Genomic DNA, 22,723 nt, shown 5'->3' on the forward strand with positions numbered 1-22,723 from the left:
CATTTATACCCCGATTTACATCACTCTCAGCCATAATACTTTTCCCAGCGAGCCTTTATGCATATGGTATCTTGCCCCTCCGGGCTGCAGCAACCCTGGTAGTCCGAGTCCAACCGACCAATATCCGTAAAAACTCCGAAGATCCCCATGATAGCCGATCTCGTCATCTATCAGCCCTGTAAAAGCAATTATAATGGCTATATGCGCCAAGATACCCTCGGCATCCATTTCAATGACCGAAGAAGGACGATATACATGATCCCTGAGCGTGTCTAGGCCAGGGCTGTATGTTCCATACAAGAGATGTCCGGCGCAAAGGAAAAGACTGCAAAACCGAGGATATGATTGGTTCAAGTGACAAATCCCCATCAAGACATTTGATTTGATTGGCTGCTTCTTTACATTTCAGCGGGTGGCCGAGTAGCTTCGGGCTTCTGATTTGTCTCCGTCGGTATTAAAAGGCCAAAAAAATTACGTCAAGTCACGTTCGCAAAGCCGAAAAAGGTCCAAAAAAAAAAACATATTTTTTTTGAACACTCTCTCCCCGCACTTTTTTTATTTGTACATTTATAGGGGTCTTGTTTCCCAACAAGATGGCAGAAGGCAAGATGTTGGAGGTTGCTCCTCATTCCCGGCCCGTTCAGACGCAGTCGAAGCCGAAGCAGGTGCATTACCCGTTTTGGTTTGGAGGGTCGGCCTCATGCTTTGCTGCGTCCGTGACGCACCCGTTAGATTTAGGTATGTTCTTCATCTTCCCTCAAGTATACACTATTTGCTGACTTGCGCCTATAGTTAAGGTAATTCTAAGCTCCCAATCCTTCGTCCGATGGCCTTATTTTGGCCGCGATTCCGACCCCCGACGCTGATATCTGTTTGTCGCATAATAGGTCCGGTTACAGACTCGTACACCCGATGCGCCGAAGACTATGGTCGGGACCTTTGTCCACATCGTGAAGACTAATGGCGTCACGGGTTTATACGGTGGTGTACGTACGATCCCAAACTCTAGTCGATAACGAATACCCTATGGTTATCAGTAAACAAGCCCAGTTTGGCTAACGAAGGACGGATTGGATATGGGAATATAGTTGTCAGCCGCGATGCTACGTCAAATCACATACTCCACAACGCGCTTCGGTATCTACGAAGAATTGAAGTCGCGCGTTGTCTCGCCCACCTCAGATCCCAACCGCGCACCAAGTCTCCTCACTCTCATCGGGATCGCCTCTGCCTCCGGCCTCATCGGTGGCATTGCAGGCAACCCAGCTGATGTGATGAACGTTCGCATGCAACACGATGCATCGCTCCCTCCTGCCCAACGACGCAACTACCGACACGCATTCCACGGACTCATCCAGATGACCCGGACAGAGGGATTCAGTTCTCTCTTCCGCGGTGTGTGGCCTAACTCAACCCGCGCAATTCTCATGACTGCCTCGCAGCTCGCGTCTTACGATACCTTCAAGCGCATGTGTATTGAGAAGGCCGGCATGGCTGATAATCTGGGTACACATTTCACGGCCTCGTTCATGGCTGGCTTCGTTGCTACCACTGTCTGCAGCCCCGTGGACGTGATCAAGACTCGCATTATGACCGCTTCTCATGCGGAGGGTGCTAGTCATAATATCGTTACTCTTCTGCGTGATATCTGCCGCAAGGAAGGCCTGGGATGGACTTTCCGTGGCTGGGTGCCTAGCTTCATCCGTCTTGGTCCCCATACCATTGCCACATTCCTCTTCCTCGAGGAGCACAAAAAGCTCTACCGCAAGCTGAAGGGCATTTAAAGATCAAAGAGTGATTAATCCTTTTTGTGACTCTTTTTTTCGCACCGATTTCACCCAATCTTACAGCATTTACGCCTTCTGTCCGATATATTATCGGTATACACGATTTCTTGTCATTTTCTCTGGCTTTCTATCTGGGTGGTGCACTTTGGGACTCACACCCACCATTTTCATTTTGGCTTGTATATAACTTGCATTCTATCGGATGTTTCTTTCGAAGATTCGAATGACGGCCGGAGACGGCCTTGGAGCATATCTAGAACATGGCCCTGTGTCCTTGTACAGTGTGCTGGATGATGTATTTTTCTTGTCGGAGCTGGGATTACATAGAATTAGATACATCAACACTAAATCACATTCAGAGCATTTCCGCAAGGACGACAGGTTTTTACTCAATATTCTAAGTTGTCTTCCCAAATAGTTCGCAATTATTGCAAGCGTCCACTAATCAAAGATCGGCCTGTGCATTCTTTAAGTCAGAACAAGCACCAGCTAACAATACATTTCTCTCTACAATACGACGAGCTTTATAAACATATTCTTGCTTTACACAGACGGAAGGACCTAGGAAATAGAGGGGTTGTGTCCCCGAGTGACCCAGTAGAGTACATTGGAACTTGTCGATACATAAAAATTTGACACGCCTCACTTGACCAACCCAAAAACTTGACCAACCCAAACAGCTTGGTCATCTATTTGTCAAGCTTGACAGGGAAGTTTCCAGCCTCTGTCAACACAAGTTAGTATAGATAGAGACATATGTAGAGAAGACTTCTAGATACGTACCGCGCTGACTGTCCCAACGATCGGTCCAGGCCTTGGGGCAAAGAGAGCGGAAGGAGTGGTAGAACTGCGAGAGAAGCTGTTAGAAGCTGCTAGGTTTTTAAAATATTGTCGGTGTCGAAATTACCTGCTTGCAGGGACGGAAGTCCTCGCCCTTGGCAGTGGTACACTTGTAGTAGTCGACATAGTTCTGCCAGCAGTGCTTGGTCCTGCGGAGCGAATCAACGTTAGATAAATATAAAACACCCAAATCACAGCTTATCACGTACTGGTTCTGCTGGGGGAAACGGGCATCGTAGCCTGCGATTCGATCGAAAATTGTCAATTACACCATACATCAGCCGATCGGGGGATATCGGTCCACGCGCATGCGACGAGCGAAAGAAGCGGGGAAATATCTAAGGTTTTACGCACCAGCTGCAATTAAATTATTTTATTAGCCATTGACTCTTTATAGGGCTCCTGGCCCCGGTTTTCGCGGGAGGGGGTTAGTGGACTTACCAGTGACGAACTTGAAGGGCTTTGTCTCTAGGACCTCATCGGGGTCGGCTTCCGGAATGGCACCCATGTTTGCGATGTGTAGCTTCTTAAGAAACAACACAGAGAAAGAATTGGAGTGGAGTGGAAAGAGAGGAGGGGAGAAAGTGAGCCGGGAAGAGCGACGTTGGGTGATTGAAGCTGTGAAGTGCCGGGTATGACCGCGGGCGGTCAAGCGAGAGCCACTGAGCGTCTCGCTTTTACACCCGAGCCAGTCACGTTCTTGGAAAGCTGGTGTTCCAACCTCGTCCTCTATCCCACTCTTCTTCTGCTACTCCAGGGTTGAACCACATATCTCACTATGTATCCCACTCGCATGCTGCGGATGCAGCCCACTCGGGCCTTTGCTTTCCCTACTCCTGTATGTTCTTCCCTTCGGCAATCCCTGTGATCATACGATCGGCTCGGTTACTAACTCTTGTCTGTAGAAGGAGCAACAAAGTGGTATGCACCTCTGAGATCACCGGATCCGGTCATCAATGGAGTCATGTAGAATGACTATACTTTTATGAGGATAGCCATTGAACTAACCATGCGCCTGTAGCTCACACTATCTCCCAGCGTCTGCGCCAACTTAAGCGTGTGCCCCCCGAGTTGCTCCCTATCGGTATGTGCTATAGTCATGACTTCACAATATGAAATTTAACTAACGGTGTGTTTGATATCTAGGCTTCGTCCTCGCGTATGTCTCTCCTTGTTTGATACTATTTGCCGCTTGATTCCGAGATCACATGTCCGAGGCATGCCGGAATTTTATCCCCTATATCCCTTCTGGCAACCAAGCTCATGTCTTTCCCTAATGCTAACTCATAATTTCAGTGTTGCCATTGGCGCTGCTATCTACTCTTCTGGCAAGAAGCTGATGACCGACAAGACCCTGCGTCTTTACCGCAACAGCCCTGAGAGCCGTGAGCACTAAATGTACCACCATGTTTCTTTGAGCTCTCAGAATGCGACCCGCAGTTTTTGGATTCCTGCCGCTTGTATTGTTGACTAGGAGAATTTGAAGCCGATGGGCATGATTTGAGAAAAGCCAGTGGAGAAAAACAGGAATGGGCTCGAGATTGGAGCCCGTGTACATATTCCGGCTTCCCGAGCCTGAATCCTGGTGGTGTAATTGGCAAATTGTACTGTCGTGTGTGACTTGTGCTTTTTTGTTTGTCATCTTCGTCGTAGCTATCGTAAAGTGTAGCGTGCTTCACTCGGGCTTCGGCCCAGCAACATCTAATTGTTCCAATCCCTGCATAGCATCTTGGGGACGACTGCTTGCAGCCTGGGCCTCCTCCGCTGCTTCCCGATCCTCCTCACTGACGGCATGCTTGGCCAAATACCCCTCCTATAGAATACACCGGTTAGTATAGATTGCGAGTAGATATAAAATCGAACCCAACGCACCTGTTCCCAGATCGCAGTCTTGCTGCCTAGTCCCTCGTTGGCATCCTTCTGCGGCTTTGCAGCGGCCACTTTGATGGTGCGCCCGTAGATCTCGCTACCATCCATATTGTCGATTGCTTCTTTGGCGTCTTGCGGCAGATCAAATTCCACATATCCAAATCCACGGTGAGCTTCGGTCGCGTTGGGCTGCTCCGGTTTGGGCAGCGAGATATCAACGACTTCGCCGAATGGAACGAAAGCTTCCGCAAGTGTGTGCGCGGTCACTCCCTGGTCAAGACCTCCCACGTAGATGGTGCTCTTAAGCCGCGTTGTTTCGCTCATGATGTGTAGCTGCGCTTCGGGTTAAATCGGTGGATATTAGATTTCGATGGCGATGTGGCGAGATCGCACAGAGTAGAAGAATCAAGGAGAAAAGGGTGTGCAAACAAGAAAGAAGCTTTTTGTTCGAGACTCTGAATCCAAGCTGTATCTTGCTATCAGCCCAGAACGGAAGATTGATATCACGTGCAGCTCACCTCGGAGTGTTTTGGCGAGTCTCAAAGCGGTCTAGCGTGAGTTCCCCGGTCCCTCCAAGTCCAGGAGGCCACTTGGTTACTGCTATACTTGGAACATCTAGAGCATCACCCCATTGTCAATTATTCATAGGGGGTGGTTCTTGATCCCTCTCCTTCCACATTACTTGAGATTTATTGTTCCTTGGATCATACATTTCACACACTCTATTGGTCTTGATCCTCACCAACACATACCTCCCCTGCCATCATCATGGTGCGTCTAAGGGAAATCCCAAGGACGGCCACCTTCGCCTGGTCGCCTGGGGCTGCGTCACCATTGATCGCAACTGGAACTCGCGCTGGCGCTGTCGACGCCGACTTCTCTAATAAGACATGCCTCGAGCTGTGGGACCTGGGCCTTGACCGCGAAGATGCTAGCGAGGAGCTGCAGCCACTAGCTAAGTTTGATACCGACTCAGGGTAAGTGGGTCTTTGGGAACTTGAACGAAAATGAGCATGCTGACCGATTAATGTGACTAGCTTCAATGATGTGGCCTGGACAACGTCCGAAGATAACAAACGGGGTATAATTGCGGGTGGCTTGGAGAATGGCTCACTGGAGCTGTGGGATGCTGATAAGCTACTTGCTGGATCCAGGTTGGTTGAATTCTACATACGAATCACATTTCTGGGATATCTTGCTGATCGTTCAATTCCAGTGATGCATTGATCTCAAGAACCACTAAGCACAGCGGCGCCATCAAGACCCTTCAGTTCAACCCGAAACACCCGAACCTTCTGGCAACCGGTGGCGCAAAGGGAGAGGTAGGCTGCGATTCGAGGATAACGGGTTGAATATGTGGCTAATTACTGGATAGCTCTTCATTTGGGATCTAAACAACATCGAGAACCCATTCCGGTTGGGCAACAACGCGGCCCGCACCGACGATATCGACTGTTTGGATTGGAACAGAAAGGTCCCTCACATTCTGGTCACTGGTAGCAGCTCCGGCTTTGTGACTGTCTGGGATGTCAAGACGAAAAAGGAGAGTCTGACACTGAACAACAAGGGCCGGAAGGCTGTCAGCGCAGTCGCATGGGACCCCGAGAGGGTATGTTGGCACCTCTTACCTAGTAATTCCAAGATTGCTGACCATTTTCACGTCTAGCCCACAAAGCTTATTACATCGTCACCCCTCGAGTCAGACCCAGTGCTCTATGTCTGGGACCTGCGCAACTCCCACGCCCCGGAGCGGGTAGGTTACTCTTTCAGAGCCCAGATGTGACTTAATACTGACAATGATTTGTATAGACACTCACCGGCCACGAGTCCGGTGTGCTATCACTTTCATGGTGTGAGCATGATCCAGATCTCCTCCTCTCTTCCGGCAAAGATAACCGTAATATCTGTTGGAACCCGCAAACTGGCCAAGCATACGGAGAGTTCCCCGTTGTCACAAACTGGACCTTCCAGACCCGCTGGAACCCCCACAACCCGAACTTCTTCGCAACCGCGTCATTTGATGGAAAGATCTGTGTCCAAACCCTGCAGAACACTAAGACCGATAACGCCCAGGCCATCGCCGATCACAACCAAGCCTTGGACGGCGAAGATTTCTTCAACAAGGCGCAAACGCAGCCCCAAGTCTCCAAGTTCTCTCTCCCAAAGGCTCCTCGCTGGCTTGAGCGGCCTTGCGGTGCTACTTTTGGCTTTGGAGGTCGGGTCGTTTCCTTCGGTCTGACCGAGAAGGGCTCTCGTACATCCACTATCAAAATCACATCGTTCGAGGTTGATGAGAGTGTTGGCCAGGCCACCGAGAGCTTTGAGACTGCATTGAAAGAGGGCGATATTCGTACTCTCTGTGAGTCTCGCGCTTCAGGTGCTTCCAATGAAGCAGAAAAGGCAGACTGGAAGGTGATGCAGGCTTTGATTTCCGAAAACCCACGTAAGGGCTTAGTGGAGTACCTGGGATTCCAAGATCAGGTTGACGATGCCGCCGATAGTCTCGCGCAGCTTGGGTTGGATAAGAAGGAAGGCGAGAACACCAATGGCGCTGCCGCCAAACCGGCCGGAGTCAAGAAGCACAAGCGTTTGCAATCCATGTTCGATGCCAACCCCGAAGGTGACAGCTTCCTATCCGAACTGGCTGCTTCCAAGGGTGCTCAAACCAACAACCCATTCCAAATTTTCAATGGCTCCGAAAGCCAGGCAGAGCAAAAGATTACTCGGGCTTTGCTCCTTGGAGAGTTCGAGAAGGCCCTGGATGTTGCCCTTAAGGAGGATAAGATGTCCGATGCTTTCATGATTGCCATTTGCGGTGGCCCCAAGTGCATCGAAAAGGCGCAGGAGTACTACTTCTCCAAGCAGGCTAATGGTCCCAACTATATGCGATTGCTCGCGTCTATTGTGGGTAAGAACCTGTGGGATGTGGTGCATAATGCCGACTTGTCCAACTGGAAGGAAGTTATGGCTGCGTTGTGTACCTTTGCCGACGAGAAGGAATTCCCTGATCTCTGCGATGCCCTCGGTGACCGCCTGGAGGAGGAGATCCAGAACAGCGACGATAAGAGTGCCCGCAAGGATGCTTCTTTCTGCTTCTTGGCAGGCTCGAAGCTTGAGAAGGTTGTTGCCATTTGGGTTGAAGAGCTTCGCGAGAATGAGCAGAAAGGAATTGAAAGCGACACTGACAATTCTTCCTTCTCTATCCACGTTCGTGCTCTGCAGGGCCTGATCGAGAAGGTTACCATCTTCCGCCAAGTCACCAAGTTCCAGGATACAGAGCGGAACAAGGACTCAGATTGGCGCTTGAGCGTCTTGTACGACAAATACATCGAATATGCCGATGTTGTCGCAACCCATGGACGCCTGGAAATTGCCCAGAAATACCTCGACCTTGTCCCTGAGAAGCACCCTGAGGCTGAGGTGGCGCGCAACCGCATCAAGCTTGCCACGAGACAGGCACCCCAGAAGGCCCAGCCCGCTGTCGGGGCCAAGTCTTCCTTCAAGCCCCTCCCGCAACAGCCCAATATGTACCAGCCACAGCAAAGTTATAGCCCTGCTGCTACTCCAACACCGGCTGCTCCTCCTAACATGTATGCGCCTCCTGCGCCTGCTGTTTCCCAGCAGGCCAACCCATATGGCCCTCAAACGACCTCGCCAGCTCCGCCTGCCAACCCCTACGCTGCTATGTCGACCGGAGGTGCCGGTGCCTATGGACCGGCAGCTGGGTATCAGCCAACTCAGGGCATGAGACCTACCGGTTATAATCCACCATCTGCATTCGGTGGACAGCAGCCCACAGGTTCTGGTGTCCCTCCCCCTCCTCGTGCGTCATCTAACCAGTCGCCGGCCAACACAATCACAACATACACCACGGCCACTGGTCTTCCTGCATGGAATGATTTGCCAGAAGGCTTTGCGAAGGCTCCTACGCCCCGCCGTGGAACTCCTGCCTCAGTCTCTGCACCCATCGCCTCTCCTTTCCCCAACCAGTCACCCAATATGACTCAGGGACCTCCTCCGGTGGGTGCTCCACGCGCACCATCCGTGCCTCCCCCACCAAAGATGGGCTCGGTGCCTCCGCCGCGCATGATGTCGCCGCTATCTGGTGGCCAGGGTGTATCTAACATCCCTGGACCTTCCCCGCCGCCCCCTGCCAACCCGTACGCCTCCCTCCCTCAGTCACCGCCGCTGAATCAGGGGTCAACCATGGCTCCCCCGGCATCAATCCCCCGCGGAGCGTCGCCCTACAACGCGCCTCCCAGCATGCCACCCCCAACCAACCGGTATGCCCCAAGCCCGGCTGCCCAGGCCGCAAACCCCCAAATGCAGGCACGTGGCTCGGTGGCTCCTCCTCCCCAGGCCGTTGCCTCGCCATACGCTCCACAAGCAGTATCACAACCACCCGCGGCAAACCCATATGGGCCCACGACGCCTATGGCTACACAGCCTCCGCCTATGGCCCAGGGCATCCCACCGCCACCTCAGGGATCTCAACCTCCCACAGCCCAGTTGCAGAGGCCAACTCCTCCAGCTCCCAAGTATCGTGAGTAATCCCTGTTAACAATAATTTATTCCAGCCAATTGACCCTTGTTACAGCCCCCGGTGACCGTTCACACATTCCTGCAAACGCACAGCCTGTCTACGAGATTCTATCGGCCGACATGCAGCGCGTCAAGACCCGGGCCCCTGCTGCATTCAAAGCACAGGTTGATGACGCCGAGCGCCGTTTGAACATCCTCTTTGATCATCTCAACAACGAGGATCTGCTCAAGCCTAACACTATTGAGGACATGGCGAACTTGGCCCGCGCAATCCAGCAACGTGATTTCAATGCAGCCCTCGCTATTCACGTTGATATCATGACCAACCGGACTGATGAGTGTGGCAACTGGATGGTGAGTTAACTTTGTCCTATGAGATTTGAATAGTCACTAACAAGTATATACAGGTCGGTGTGAAGCGACTGATTAGCATGAGCCGCGCTACTCCGTAAATGACACCCTTGTACCTTGTCGAGTGGAGGGATTGCTAAAGGCTTGGTATAACTTATGTATTTCTGGCCTTGTTTTCTCTATACTTCAGCGTTTCTCTAAATTTTCTCATTTTCCTTGTCCATTTTACAATTAATGTCTTGCGTATTTTATTCCGTTCCTATTCTCTCCTGGGGACATGAGTCCGGTCGTGAGCAAAGCGAAACTTGTCCAACACCTCTTAAGTGTGGTTGATAGTATTAACTGCATGATGCCTTTTATTTAGATTGCTAGACAGACATAAATCAAATGAGGATATGGATTTCATTTTACAGGTCAAACAATATATATATACTAGGGTCCAAGCTATAAGTTAGTAGATATAACCGAGCAAATGAAGATATAAACCATATAAACCTAGGTAAATCACCTAGGAAATCCGTTGCAATCTATTTACATTCATACAATCGCACCAAATTTGCAAGTCCAACTCCATTACCGTCCACCGACGGGAAGACCACCAAGCCGTCCACCCCGACTAGCAGGGAAGTTACGCGCACTCAACAGCGCACCCTTCACACCGCGAATATCAGCTCTAAACCCAGCAATAGCGTCATCCTCCGCCTTCCGCAGACCGGAGCTATCATTCGAGCCCGAATTATTGGAATTCCAGACCCCGTACGACGACCCAGAAGAGTACGTGGGAGCACTATAGATCAGCCCATCACAATAATGATGAAGCTCCGTGAGACGCGTACGCATAGAGTCATCCAGCGTACTCGCATCCTTCTCCGAATCGACGATTTCGCGCAGCTTCGAGGTAATAGACTCAACGCGGCTGATGTGGTTGTTCACCGCCGTCGATGGAGAAATGGCCATCGAGTCCGCCGAATTGACGACGCTGGTGGTGCTGGGAGCCGGAGTAGGCTCTGGACTCGTCTGCGTTGCGACATCCCGGTGGAACAGCTCAGTTGGGTCTGAGGTGATCGACGAGGCGTCGTCGTCTTCTTCGTCGCTATAGGGCTTGACCTTGCGCGCTGTTAACTCCGCCGGGATCACGGATACAGTCTTCTCTAGCTTCTCGTTTAGCTTTTGCAGATTTGCTTCGGCTGTGCTGGCGAGCTCGTGTCGTGCGTTCGTTAGGCTCGCTAGCATTGGTTTCACGAGGTACTCGCTTGCGCCATAGAGGCTTGCTCCTAGGCCTGCGGCGCCGTATAGTGTGTACAGGAGGTTGCGCATTGTCACGAGGGGCGGCGGCTTGGAAGACTCGAAGAGGAATTCGGGGTAGGTGATTATTGGGGGAACGTCGCGGGGGGCGGGAGTTGGCGCTGGCGCTGGCGCTGGGTGCGATTGAGGCATGGTGTTGGGTGGTGGCGAGGAGGTGGTAGGAGGAGAAGGGGTGGCTTCGGATTGAGTAGGTGAGGTAGATGGTGTCTCTTCCTGTGTTTTGTCCTCGGCTGTGGTTGAGCTGCTGCTCGCCTCTGCGTTGCGGGAGACGCCGAGGACCTGCTCGATATCGTCTGAGCTCAGGCCTTTTGACTCGAGGAATGAGACCTTGCGATCTGTTGGTGCATCACGGATTGACTCGTCTTCTAGGAATTTGGATGCCTGATCTAGGAGAGCTTGTCGGGATGTGGAGGCTGTAGTTGCGGGCGCATCGTCGGAGGTCGGCGATGGCGACTCCTCAGCCGTTTTGTTGGACCTCTGCCATGCGGGAATAGATGTTGGTTTGGATGAGTCGTCAGGCATGATGAGGTATTTGACACATTCGCTAGAGATATGAGAAAGAAAAGGCGTTGGAAGGGTGTTAAGAGGAGAGTGAACCTTCCCCGGACTTGGGGCCATGTGAGCCCGACCTCGGCTGTTGCACCGGCTACACCTGAGGCATCAATATTGCCGTACCTCTTGATAGAAAATATATCACACTGATATGTGTTCACTTTGTATGAAGTACTAGATTATGATATTAGTTAAGTCAAACCTCGATATAAATTGTATTTTGAATTGTATTTAGGTAGCTATATTCGCTATATCTGAATATCCAAAATAGAAAACAAAAGATACACATGTACCTGCACTGTTCTATACCGAAAATAGCCTGTGAGACGAAGCCATACCACCTGACTCCAGCTCCTATTGTAGACTATAGAGTCCTATACATCTACTTTTATATTCTATCTGGAGAGATTAATTGAATATCGAAAGATCATATAGTTCCAAACGGCGTACTCGAGACCGCCCGGCAGAATGGACCGCGCAGTACTCCATTCGTTCATCCAGCGTCAGCGACTGGACACTTGAAGAATCCGAAACCTTAGAGAAAAGTACCTGTGAGTATGGCGTTTCCCCCGTTGATCTTGCGTTCCTTCCTATCTGCCCAAGGCCCCCGGGGCGTTCGTTAGACTCCGAACCCAGGGAAGGGAGAAACCAAAAGCCTGATCCCCTGTAACCAGTGCGCTTTGTTCGCACTGGAAAACTCCCCTATAGAAAGCACAGCTGTATCTTCCCGGTTTGCAAATCCGGGGGATGAAGTGATTGGATATTCCTTTCTTCTCTCTCTCTCCATCCAGAGTTCCCCTCCCCAAAAGGCTTAATGGCTTAGTTCATACTGCCACACACTTGCCTATTGACCTTCCCTGTCCCGCTTCTTTTTGCTGTTCTACTTTTTGCATTTTCACTTTCCCCAAGACTTCTGTCACACTCCTAAAGCTGCCACTATGTCGCTCCGTCGGTCCCTTCGATCGCGAAAGACACGAGATGACACCCCGGAAACAGATGCTAACATGACCACCAGGTCTACGAGACAAACTCGTGCCTCTACTTCTGCATCTGCCTTAGTCTCAGTCTCTCGATCTGAATTGAATTCAGGAGATCGGAAAAGATCCCTCCGTCTTACTGTCAAAATGCCCTCCAGCAAATTGCGGGAAGCCACGGGTGCTGGTCGCGCTGCTGGACGGCGCTCAGTCAATGTGTTCCGGGAAGATCCCATTGTTTCGGGACCCCGCTCCAGTCGGAACCGAACGAAGATTGTAGAAGTTGCTACTAGCGACGAAGAGGAAATCGATGATCAAGAAGAGGATGAAGTCGACGATGAAGATGCCCCTGGAGATAACGATGATGATGAAGATGCCGATGCTGACGCTGATGCTGATGCTGACGGTGACATCGATATGGACGACATGCCGCCTCAGCCGCCTGCTAGGCGCGGTAAGATCAGTCCTTCATCACGCGCCAAGCCTCCCAAGAGTGTTGAGGCCAAGGAGATGGAAATGGAAGAAGATGACGAAGAAGACGAGGATGACGAGGAAGAGCCTATCTCCGATACGGATGAAGATGCCGAAGCGGAGGGCGAAGATCAGGATGAAATTGCAGTTCCAGACGTCAATGTTGATGATCTGGATGAGCTTGACGAAGAAGATGAAATAGACGACGGCATGGATAGTGATGCTTTCGCTATTCAAAGCGGAAAGACCACCAAGCGCCAGCGAGGAAACCTTGGAAATGATTTCTTGCAACTTCCCATGGGTGAGAAACTACAGACTACTCACAATTTGCTGAAACCAAAGCTAACTCAAAAACAGAGCCCCAGGTCAAGAAGCATCTGACCGCTGAGGAGCGCCAGATGCGTCGCGCAGAGATGGCGCGGCGAAGGAAGAACCTGAGTGAGAAACGGAATGAAGAGGAAAAAGTATGCGCAATAAGGGAACTTTATACATATATTGGAGAACGGCCGCTAACTCTGAACAACAGATGGACACAATTAATCGACTGCTAAAAAAGCAGGCCCCCAAGCGGCGTGGTCGACAAGCGGCCGAGGCCGCTGATGGAACCCCGGGCCAAGAAGGTGCGGATGTTGAGAAAGCTGACCCTACCCTGGTGCGGTGGATTAGTGGTCCAAATGGCTGCAAAGTCGGCGTGCCAGAAGAATGGCTGGGCACGCCTGCTGGGCGTGTTTTCGGCGCACCTGCAGTCCCCGCGGGAAAAATGGTTGAAGAAGTTTGATGTCACATGCAGAAACTACAACGGATTGGCGCTTATGGAAGGATTTTCTATTAAGGTATTCGGGAATGGACTACATCATTTGCAAGGGACTAGGGTTGATTTTCTGCGTGTGCTGCGAACGGCGTTCAAAACGCGCCTCTTCCAAATGTCAAGGTTTAAAGGTCATGCAATAATACACCGACTGTTTCAAATGTTTCCAGATACACATGGATATGCCGAGAACTCCGGCTTTTATATTTCACTAGTCAGAAACCCTCACTAGGACGCGGACTAGCCAATTATAGGTCACAATTCAGTACTCTACCCACAACTATACTTCAGAATTGGCCGCTATGCCAATTCCATATATACAACGGCCTCCAGGGCCGGTCATAAGACCTGAGTGGCACAGCGAGACATGGTGCCGTGTGCGCCGGAGCTTCGGAGCGCGGGGAATGGCATGATTTCCAAAAGAGCATAGTGCGTAGAGAACAGGCTACTTGCACAATCACGCTTAGTGGTACTCAGGCCAATTCAGTGTTCAGATAGCCACTTCAAGGGGAAGGCGGGTCATCGTCATTGAGTTGTCGACTTGGGATCTTGCTGAAAGTTGCCGTTGGTGGGAGCATCGGTGTCCTGCTTCAGAGCAGCAGGATCAGACGGGGTTGAGGTCTTCTGAGCGTGCTCTTTCTGATATTGAAGTTGCTGGAATGTTGGTTGGAAGGTATAGTAGCCTGGAGCAGATAGAAAAATTCGAGATTAGGGACTGATATCAAACATGGGCTATTCTTGCTGTAGAGTAAATTTACCTGTGAAGACACCCACGCCAATAGCGAAAAGAGCAGGGAAGAAATTGCGACTCATTTCGGAGGGATTGAGGTAGACAGCGAGATCGAATTGCAGTTGAGGGTTGGAGGTTGCGGAGGTGATACGGCCCCGGGGGAAATCGGTTATCAGTTGGCTGATTAGCAGCCGGCGCGTCTGCTAAATTGCTTCGTTGGCACGCGTCAGAATCAAATTCTCAGCATTCAGACAGTTTGAATAGTTGTCCGACGTTTGATTTCCTCATGTTTCGCGAATTTTGACCTGAAAACTATTTTGCTCACGCTTTTATCGCCTCAAGACCACCGAATGACTGTCTAGAGACATGGGGGATCCCCGCCAAGGATGCAAATGGAATCATGGCGACAACGAGGATATGTCCCCGACTCGGACGAGGAAGATGGCTTCGATTCTCTAGATTCGAAGAAGGGCAATGCCGAAAATAGCCCTGCTCTCGAAAATCTTGAATATATCGACAACCCTTCATCGTCACCGAAGGAAGGGACGACGAGTGTAACGAAGGAACAACGGGCTGAGAATGGCTCCATCACACTCTCAGATACGGAGGAGGTGGCTCGTCGGGACCCGAATCGAGCAAGTCCTCACCTGGCAAATGCCGCGCATGATGAAACGACACCCAAACCAAGAAGAGGGCGCAAGACTTACGGACTTCGATCATCCGCTACGAAATCAACGGATCGCCGCAGCGGCGAGCTGCAGAATACCCGGGCCCCTGCAAAGAATAAAGAAAGCATATACGATTTTCCAACGTCATCACAGGAACATGACAGGCCTCAGTCGGAGCCCTCGAGCCGCGAGTCTACACCGAAGCCCTTGAAGACCAAGCGGCCCTCCCAATTACAGGTTATAGTAGAGCCACACAACTCAAATTCCCATACACAAGATGAAGCCTCAAGCACTAGGAGCTCCTCGCCTGACGAGTTGGCGTTGATTCCTCGCCCAACTCGGAAAAAAAGCCTATGGCCAAGCATGTCCAGCCAATAGAGCCGCCACCATTACCACCACCACCACCACCACAGGAGGCTTCGGAAGATGACTCTCCATTATCTTCTGTGCCATCATCCTTTGGCTCTCCGCCGGCCAACCATCCTACAGAAATACACGCCGATGCTGTGATGGAGGCAGAACCAGAAAGACCGGCAGGCGAGCAGGCAGATATACGGAACGCAGTGCTCGCTGAACCAGACGCCAACACAGAGGATGTATTACCTCACCTTGGTATCCCCGAAGAAGTGTTGCGAGAATTACCGCATGCTGCGCAAAGAACATTCCGAAAGCGCAATGCCATCCAAATGCATCCATACCATCTGGAACAGCTCAAGTTTGCCCAGCAATTGCAAGCAAGGGGTGTCAAGCCTTTTGGTCGACCTCCACAGCAAAGACAGCATATCACTGATGAAAGTCAAGGGCAAGATTCATATGATCCCGATGCACCTCCGTCAAGTCCTCCCCTGGAAGAATATCTTCCGCCAATAAGACACGAACGGCATCGTGGCCCACAATCTGCTGGGCAAGGACGGGGACACAACGACCCAGATCATCCTCGGCCATCGCAAAATCATCTGGCAAAGCGGCGGAAGACATCTCATTCTGGAACTCCCAATGAACATCGAAACTTACACCAACCATGCAAACCTCGTGGCGTTAGAGACAACAATACACCTACTGGGAATCAAAAAGGTATCTCCATATATGACCTATCATCAAGTCCCCCACATGCAGGCCGTTTATCCTCAAACTCAAGAACCCCTCGTGCCTCAGAAGAAGGCTTCCGGTTTCCTCGTGGGTGGTTGCCGCCGGGAGAAGTTGCGAAACCCGGGGCACAGGAAGTAGAAGAAGTCAGTGAGGCTCAATTACCTGGTGCGGGTACAGATGATGACGAGGAAGTACAGTCCATCTCATCCAACAGCCAGAGTGATCCAGAAGAAACCAAGTCAGATGCTGAAGAACGTGAAATCCGACGATTCCAACGAATGATCCGAGGAGCGCTCCCTGCGTCACATGCTCGACTGAATCAGAAGCAAATTGCAGATAAAGAAAAAGCCGCACAATTAGATCGTCATGCTTCTTCGCAACGACCGGATGGAAAGGGTGTTGCGCGGAAGCTCATTCGAAAGGGCGATCGCTCAAGGGAACTAGGAACGCAACCATCAAGAGGCTTGTTTGATCTTGGAGATTCTGACTCGGACGATGAGGACAGCCGAAATGATGCCACAGGAAATGCCTCCATAGCCAATGACTCCAGCCAGAGGTTGACTGGCACTCTTGGCCTCGAAGACCCCTTCGTGCTGGAAGGGGGTGATATTTCTGAGGATAATCGCATCGACTACATGTTTGCGTCTGCTCTGCGCAACTCAACAGGTTCTCGGCACAAAACAAACAGTCTAAAAAGGCCAAAATCGAAACAAAGTTTGCTCAATGGGGAGAGACAGCCGAAGAGACCTCGACAAACTCGAATGACTGATGCCTCGTATGGAGCACGAAGGGCTAAGAAATCCTCGACTGTCCAGCGACCAAGAATAGGAATACTGGATGCACCAGATGTTGCCACAAAGCCTCGCCAAGAGCAATCGCGACTGCTCAGGGTAGCGACAAGACGACCACGCTCACGCAAAGATGGAGGCAGGCAGAGTCCTACTCAGAAGTTCGTGAAACTGGCCTCAAGGGATGACACAGTGGATGCAAATGAGTCTTTGCGAGATTGGAAAAGGGGAGCTATTCGGCAGGCTAAGATTAGCCCACCTCGTCCGAGAGTTCGCCAATACCGACACTGGACAACAACTCTTTCGATTCTCAGTGCTCGAGCAAAATCGAACACTAAAGATGACCGGATACCGAGCCAATTCCTTGATGCAGAGGCAGACGCTGATGTCTCGAACACCGACACAGTGGAACTAGAACAGGCACAGACACCGCCTGAATCTAACACAATACCAGCTCCGCCAAACCAAGCCCCAGTGGCCGTGACTTCGTCTCGTCGAAAACCAGAGCAGCGCGGTCACACGTGGGTTGTTCCTAGGAACGTTGCCATAACATCCTTGAAGAGGAATACCATTAGGCCTGCGGCAACTAGTTTGGCAGGCCCTGGTAAGAGCCAAAAAGTGGTTCCGGCCATGTTCAATCAGTCATTGTCTATTCTTAACAGACACTATAAGAACCAGCGAACATCTAAACCTTACAAGCCCAGTTTGACCTTGGATCGATATGTCTCCGACAGTGGATCATTAAGTACTGGAGGCATTTCCTCGCCCATGAGTGCTACTGCTCCTGCTGTTGCCACCTCAGCTGAATCACGAACGCAAAGGCTAACCCCCAAAGCCCCTGTGTCTCGACGGCGGCCGAAGAAGAACCCACCCAACCGAATCAATCTCGATGCCGATGAATTCCGTCATAATCCAGATCCTGTTACCATAGTCTCCGATGGATCGGAACCTGCTACCATAACGCACGTCGGACACGCACGCCCTTCGTCTTCCAGTGCCGGCGTGCTTTTCAACTGGCAACGCTTCTACCCGGTCGACTTCGGAGTACCATCTCTGCGCGACAATACATTCTTCCATGAGACTACATTCATAGGAAGCGGGGAATTTTCTCGTTCTTTACGAATCGCAGAGCGGGACTTCGATGGGGGTGCCACTGCATTCTCCATCCAGCTCAGAGACGTGACATTCCAATGGAATCGCTGGAACGATACAGTATCATCGGAGATGGGGCAGGTCTTTGATGTGATAATCGATAATGTTGAGCGAAGTGCTGTCACTTCCCCGGAGACGGGCATTACGGCTGCTTTGGGTGTGGCATCGAGGCTATACAGATTGTTGGTCAGATACATCACGGAAAATCTAGTTTTCATCGACCCGGTTGATCGTACAGGTTTTGTCACTAGAGCAACGGGGCTGGTCTCCCAGGTGAGAGACCCGTTGGCTGCGTTTCTGACTAGCGATGAATACAACAAGAGCGGGCTCGTCAAGATTGCTTGCTTCAACATGATTTTCTCGAACCAGATCTATCAAGTTGCTTCTCATCGGCTCGTCAGCCCTGCCCTGGCGACTGAAGCTTTGGATCTTGTCAAAATATCCGCTAAAGACGTTGCAAGCTTGATCACGTCCAAAGTCGGTTCTTCTGAGTTTAAAACGTTGTTCAAGGAAAACAGCGAGCCTGAACGCCGCGAGTCGGGGATTCGCGATGAGTATCCATCGGTGGAGGCTTACGTTGTCACCAAACATCTTCTACGCAGCTCAGACAACTGTAAGGGCTGGTTTGAAGATCTTCAGCTTGAGATTTTCAACAATGGAATCATTCGCAATGAAAGGGATGTGGGTAGCCTGGAGGCTGGATGGCGTGGCATATTCACAGTCTTACCCTTCAACGAAATAGATCCGCTTGGGATTGCGCGCCCTGGTTATCAGTTGACAGCTGTCAATGACAATTGGAAATTAGCGAAACGGCTTCTTGCCCCAGCCCTGGACAAATTCGAGTCCAACTCTAATGCCTATCCCATCTCATACAACAACTACTGTCAAACCCTGTTCCTCAGATGTCATCGGCTTATCAATTCCTGGGGGTGGAGAGAATGCAAACCTATCTTGGACACGCTATTCGACTTCTTTGCCAAGAATTCCCTCCACAACCTGCAACTTGAGGAAGCTCGTGGTTCACCTTCATTTCTTGACGAACTTGATAACAATCCCTCCCTGGATGCCCGAGTGGGGGAACCGTGTTTCCACACATTTCTCAAGATCCTAGCGAGTGGTCTCCGGTTCTTGGCGAAGAGATATGACAAGAAAAAGATTCGAAACTTTGCCTGGCGTCTGCTACCTAACCACGGTCGTGTATACCCGAAAGAGAAGCGATTGCGGCATGAGGATCTCGAAGCACTAAGAAATCACCATGATCTTCTCAGCACCCTGTACTGGGCTGTTCCCGATGGGTGTCGCCCTCGACTGGAGACGATACGTAATCTGGTCCATCCTGCCACTTCACATCGTGAAGCGTGCAGCATGAATTTGCGCTCATGGTCAAGACTTGTTCGATTCAAGCTATCTACGGATGAAGATATTGCGGGACTAGATCCGTTTGGGGACTGGTATGGCTATTTCGTTACGGAGCTGCAGCAACAGCATTCATATGCTCGCAAAGAAATTGAGGCTCAAATCACAGGTGACAGAGAGGTTTCTCAACAGCATGTTGAACGCACAATCTCCAAGAACCAGCGGCAGATTGAGACCCTGTTGAGCAACGCGCTTAGCGGGCTACGGATTGCTGTCCAGCTAGCTCCGAAGCTGGAGCATGCACACAGGCTTGTTCTGAGAGCTCCTTTCGAGTCTATCCTTACACTTTTCAACCCCAAGCTCCCGCGTGTGAATGTCGTTGTCTCCGAGGCACTGCAGGTCTTGGTAGCGTACACCCTGAAAGACGTTCCAGCTACATCCACATCAGATGCTCCTGCGGTGGTAAACACTGATGAGGACAGCCAGGAGTTCGGTGACTGGGATGCCATTCAGGCTGTTTGGGACCAGCAAAGTCCCACTAGTGAAGGCATTGAACATATAGAGAAGGCTTTCCATCCGATTGTCTCTCGTCTCGTTTCAAACTGCTTTGGTGAGGACCACTGCCCAGAGGATGCGATTCTTCTCAGCGTGATAGAATGCTGGACGTCAATCGCCCAGGTTCTCATTCGCCATGGCCTCCGAAATTGGGACAATTATCTGAGCGAGTTCGGCGATGATTCCTGGACGCGGCTTCGACAGACAGTTCAGACAAGAAAGTTTGGCCCGCTGTTCCTTGCCGCATGTATTGAAAAGGACGTGCAGATTATTTCTGATTGCCGAATCCAACTTATGAGTATGTGGATGTCATCGCTGGTCGAGCGCTCCTCGATGTTGAAGTTTCAACATCGCCTCACAGAGGCCCTTTTGAACGGAAATCCCACAGATCCCTTGCTTGCCAATCTTCCGTTCTCTAAGGATACGAAGATTGACCGGTATACAATCACATTGGAGGAAATTGGCTCTCGGCGACTATCTCTTCTCTCGAGTTTATCATCTAATATGCGTGAGCAGCTCCAGGGCATGGAACTTTCTGGCAATCGGAATGTCTCCGTGACCAAGCAAGAATACTCTGAGATGCTTCAGCGGCTCATGACTTCTATGAAAGACAATTACCAAGAGCTAGGTAATGGAACTGTGCAGGCTGCTCAAGGAGAATACGTCGAGTTCGTTCAACGCGTCATCGGCTTCCTTCAGCAACATACCAGCGACATCAAACCCATCGACCCCTTCTTCACGGACCCTGCTTCGTTCCCCTTGCCGTCTACCGACCCGCGCTACATTGTTGCGAAGCTCAAACGCTACGAGTCGAAGTTATCTTCCAGCAAAGAGATCCAGACCTTGACCGGGTTCGTCCAGAGTATTTCCGAGCGCGCAGCCATTGACGGCCAACAGAGCTACCTGGTTGACCAGTTGCACACATCAATGAAGAATACCTACGAAGCTGGGGACCCCGACAAACCCACTCTCCGCGCCGTCCTCTTGCAATGCGTGTTTCCAGCGTACCTGGAAGCGACGCTTCCCAACCGCGCCGCCTGGATCCTCAGCCGTCCCATCATCCAGACCATCACACTGGAATTCAAGGATTTGGTGTGTAACATAGACACTCTGGACGAAGCCTGTGTGGCTTCTGTCGTCGATATCATCGATGTTGTGTACCGAGCCTCTTGCCAAGCACTGGGTCTGGTCGCCTTCCGTCGCCATCGTCTGCAAAGTCCTACAACTCTACTCATGCTTGCCGCCTTCCTAGACATGATTTCCTCGGCCCTGCCAGTGATAGATTACATCGATCGAGCCACCAGCGAAGGGGAGGGTATTTTCACGCACATCGAGTGGATCCGCGATTTCGCGAAAGCCGTGGGCCAATGTCTACAAATCACAGATTCAGACATGGACTCGCCCTCGAGCAATGCCCGTATCACATTCCCTATGGTCCCGCCGCCCTCCGATAGCAGGAAAACTGAGCTCTTCAGCACGGCTAACAACCTCGCCTCGAATGATCTCCAGCTCTATCTCAGAAAATGGTCTCACCATCAGGACAAGTACTACTTCACTCGTCCTGGTCATGAGTCCCAGGAGGTCACAATCGAGCCTGAGATTGCTGTTCTGGTGGCTAGTCTGAGTGAAGCGCAGAATGTCTTTGAGGATGCTGCGAGGGGATTCGTCGATCGTGCCAAGGTTCTGGAGTTGGTGTCTTGACCGCGAGGATATTCTTTTCGGTCTTTATATACACGGCGTTCTTGGGGGAGGCTTTAACGTGTCACGAATATTAGAAAGGAATCAATAATGTCATCTTGTGTCGTGTTCTTTTGGATGGGTTTATTTAATCATATAATGAAGACTACTTACTCTTAGTGGCGATTTGGTATACTCTCTCTATCAAAAGCTATAGAATATTCGTTCTCTTCAAATTGAAGAACATTAGGGCTGCATGTCCTATACTGGCCTGGATATGCAGGCCACCACAGAATAACGTTACAATCTCCGTTGACCGCCATGATTTACCTGCGTTTCAGATCCAACTTGTCATACCTTATTCCCTCCAGGCACGTTGTGTATGCTCTGGTGGCATTTCGAGTTGAATGGCACCTTGCGGCAATCGATTCCCCCCGTGCTAAATTATTTCGTCATTTTGAAATTCAGTCATGCGTATGGGACACGAGCGAAAGCCCCAGGTAATGATTCGTCATCCGGCTCAAAGTACATCGAAAAACGATATGGGTGTTGATATATGACTTGAGTTGTACCAATCATTTTCATATGCTTAGCATATTCATTTGCGATCAGCTGGCATATAAAGCCTGATTTGAGAATAGTGCCTGTGATACTCAGCACTACTGTAGCATTTCAACGATTGAATCCGTTTCCGGTGATAGACGGGTATTCGGGCAATACCATCTGCATATGCTAAGAAAAACAAAAGTTAGAATCACAGGGGAAATCTGCGAATACTACACAATCTCACGTGGATGTATGGAATGTCGGGTGTTACAATGGTCTGGTCCGGGAAGAGAGAAACGAGTTTTATACTCGCCGTTGAAGTTATTGTCCAAGGTTTATATTGATATTTCAGTTGTCTGGCTTTATTCGTTTCGAGTTTAGTGCATTTTGGGATGTATAATATCAGTGAAGGGTAAATTAGCTATATAATCTGTTGATGGGCCTCGGAAATGCACATCACTAAGGAGTCAACTTATAAATTTAGCGATTATGATTTGGAAATCTCTCTTCAGTGCTGTGGTCATATTGGCACATATCTTCTCAGCTTTAGCTGCCCCAACTCTCGATTCGCAGAGTAGTCAATCGCCAGGCAAATATGTCTTTGCCCACTTCATGGTATGTCAACACATAAACACCTATCACCCCCCACCATTAACATAAATC

General features: G+C 50.6%; 10 protein-coding genes across 10 annotated transcripts; 6 read left to right on the top strand and 4 right to left on the bottom strand.

The window, feature by feature from the left end:
- Positions 1–593: 593 nt before the first annotated feature.
- On the top strand, positions 594–1,784 carry N7517_001467 (uncharacterized protein; the record flags this gene model as incomplete). Its single annotated transcript, XM_056719197.1, has 4 exons — positions 594–738; positions 793–797; positions 888–986; positions 1,089–1,784. The coding sequence occupies 4 exons, from the start codon at positions 594–596 to the stop codon at positions 1,782–1,784; spliced, it is 945 nt and encodes a 314-aa protein (XP_056583332.1).
- Positions 1,785–2,476: 692 nt separating this feature from the next.
- N7517_001468 (cytochrome c oxidase subunit VIb) lies at positions 2,477–3,135 on the bottom strand (the record flags this gene model as incomplete). The annotated part of the gene is made up of 5 exons (XM_056719198.1): positions 2,477–2,511; positions 2,571–2,634; positions 2,695–2,776; positions 2,837–2,867; positions 3,069–3,135. The coding sequence occupies 5 exons, from the start codon at positions 3,133–3,135 to the stop codon at positions 2,477–2,479; spliced, it is 279 nt and encodes a 92-aa protein (XP_056583333.1).
- A 270-nt stretch (positions 3,136–3,405) lies between these two features.
- N7517_001469 (uncharacterized protein) lies at positions 3,406–4,023 on the top strand (the record flags this gene model as incomplete). Its single annotated transcript, XM_056719199.1, has 5 exons — positions 3,406–3,465; positions 3,533–3,548; positions 3,649–3,711; positions 3,774–3,786; positions 3,924–4,023. 5 exons carry the CDS (start codon positions 3,406–3,408, stop codon positions 4,021–4,023), a joined length of 252 nt encoding a protein of 83 aa, XP_056583334.1.
- A 279-nt stretch (positions 4,024–4,302) lies between these two features.
- N7517_001470 (RNA-binding protein) lies at positions 4,303–4,820 on the bottom strand (the record flags this gene model as incomplete). The annotated part of the gene is made up of 2 exons (XM_056719200.1): positions 4,303–4,440; positions 4,500–4,820. The coding sequence occupies 2 exons, from the start codon at positions 4,818–4,820 to the stop codon at positions 4,303–4,305; spliced, it is 459 nt and encodes a 152-aa protein (XP_056583335.1).
- A 444-nt stretch (positions 4,821–5,264) lies between these two features.
- sec31 (putative protein transport protein (SEC31)) lies at positions 5,265–9,490 on the top strand (the record flags this gene model as incomplete). Its single annotated transcript, XM_056719201.1, has 8 exons — positions 5,265–5,473; positions 5,534–5,650; positions 5,713–5,818; positions 5,872–6,105; positions 6,163–6,249; positions 6,306–9,039; positions 9,094–9,392; positions 9,446–9,490. The coding sequence occupies 8 exons, from the start codon at positions 5,265–5,267 to the stop codon at positions 9,488–9,490; spliced, it is 3,831 nt and encodes a 1,276-aa protein (XP_056583336.1).
- A 472-nt stretch (positions 9,491–9,962) lies between these two features.
- Positions 9,963–11,312, bottom strand: N7517_001472 (peroxisomal membrane protein PEX14; the record flags this gene model as incomplete). Its single annotated transcript, XM_056719202.1, has 1 exon — positions 9,963–11,312. One exon carries the CDS (start codon positions 11,310–11,312, stop codon positions 9,963–9,965), a length of 1,350 nt encoding a protein of 449 aa, XP_056583337.1.
- Positions 11,313–12,184: 872 nt separating this feature from the next.
- Positions 12,185–13,469, top strand: N7517_001473 (PAPA-1-like domain-containing protein; the record flags this gene model as incomplete). The annotated part of the gene is made up of 3 exons (XM_056719203.1): positions 12,185–12,992; positions 13,049–13,155; positions 13,218–13,469. The coding sequence occupies 3 exons, from the start codon at positions 12,185–12,187 to the stop codon at positions 13,467–13,469; spliced, it is 1,167 nt and encodes a 388-aa protein (XP_056583338.1).
- Positions 13,470–13,659: 190 nt separating this feature from the next.
- N7517_001474 (uncharacterized protein) lies at positions 13,660–13,912 on the top strand (the record flags this gene model as incomplete). The annotated part of the gene is made up of 2 exons (XM_056719204.1): positions 13,660–13,713; positions 13,754–13,912. 2 exons carry the CDS (start codon positions 13,660–13,662, stop codon positions 13,910–13,912), a joined length of 213 nt encoding a protein of 70 aa, XP_056583339.1.
- Positions 13,913–14,024: 112 nt separating this feature from the next.
- On the bottom strand, positions 14,025–14,312 carry N7517_001475 (uncharacterized protein; the record flags this gene model as incomplete). Its single annotated transcript, XM_056719205.1, has 2 exons — positions 14,025–14,182; positions 14,258–14,312. 2 exons carry the CDS (start codon positions 14,310–14,312, stop codon positions 14,025–14,027), a joined length of 213 nt encoding a protein of 70 aa, XP_056583340.1.
- A 303-nt stretch (positions 14,313–14,615) lies between these two features.
- Positions 14,616–21,538, top strand: N7517_001476 (uncharacterized protein; the record flags this gene model as incomplete). The annotated part of the gene is made up of 2 exons (XM_056719206.1): positions 14,616–15,134; positions 15,248–21,538. The coding sequence occupies 2 exons, from the start codon at positions 14,616–14,618 to the stop codon at positions 21,536–21,538; spliced, it is 6,810 nt and encodes a 2,269-aa protein (XP_056583341.1).
- Positions 21,539–22,723: the final 1,185 nt, after the last annotated feature.

Source organism: Penicillium concentricum, assembly GCF_028827145.1.
Source record: "Penicillium concentricum strain IBT 3081 chromosome Unknown utg000001l_segment0_segment0, whole genome shotgun sequence".
NCBI lineage: Eukaryota > Fungi > Ascomycota > Eurotiomycetes > Eurotiales > Aspergillaceae > Penicillium > Penicillium concentricum.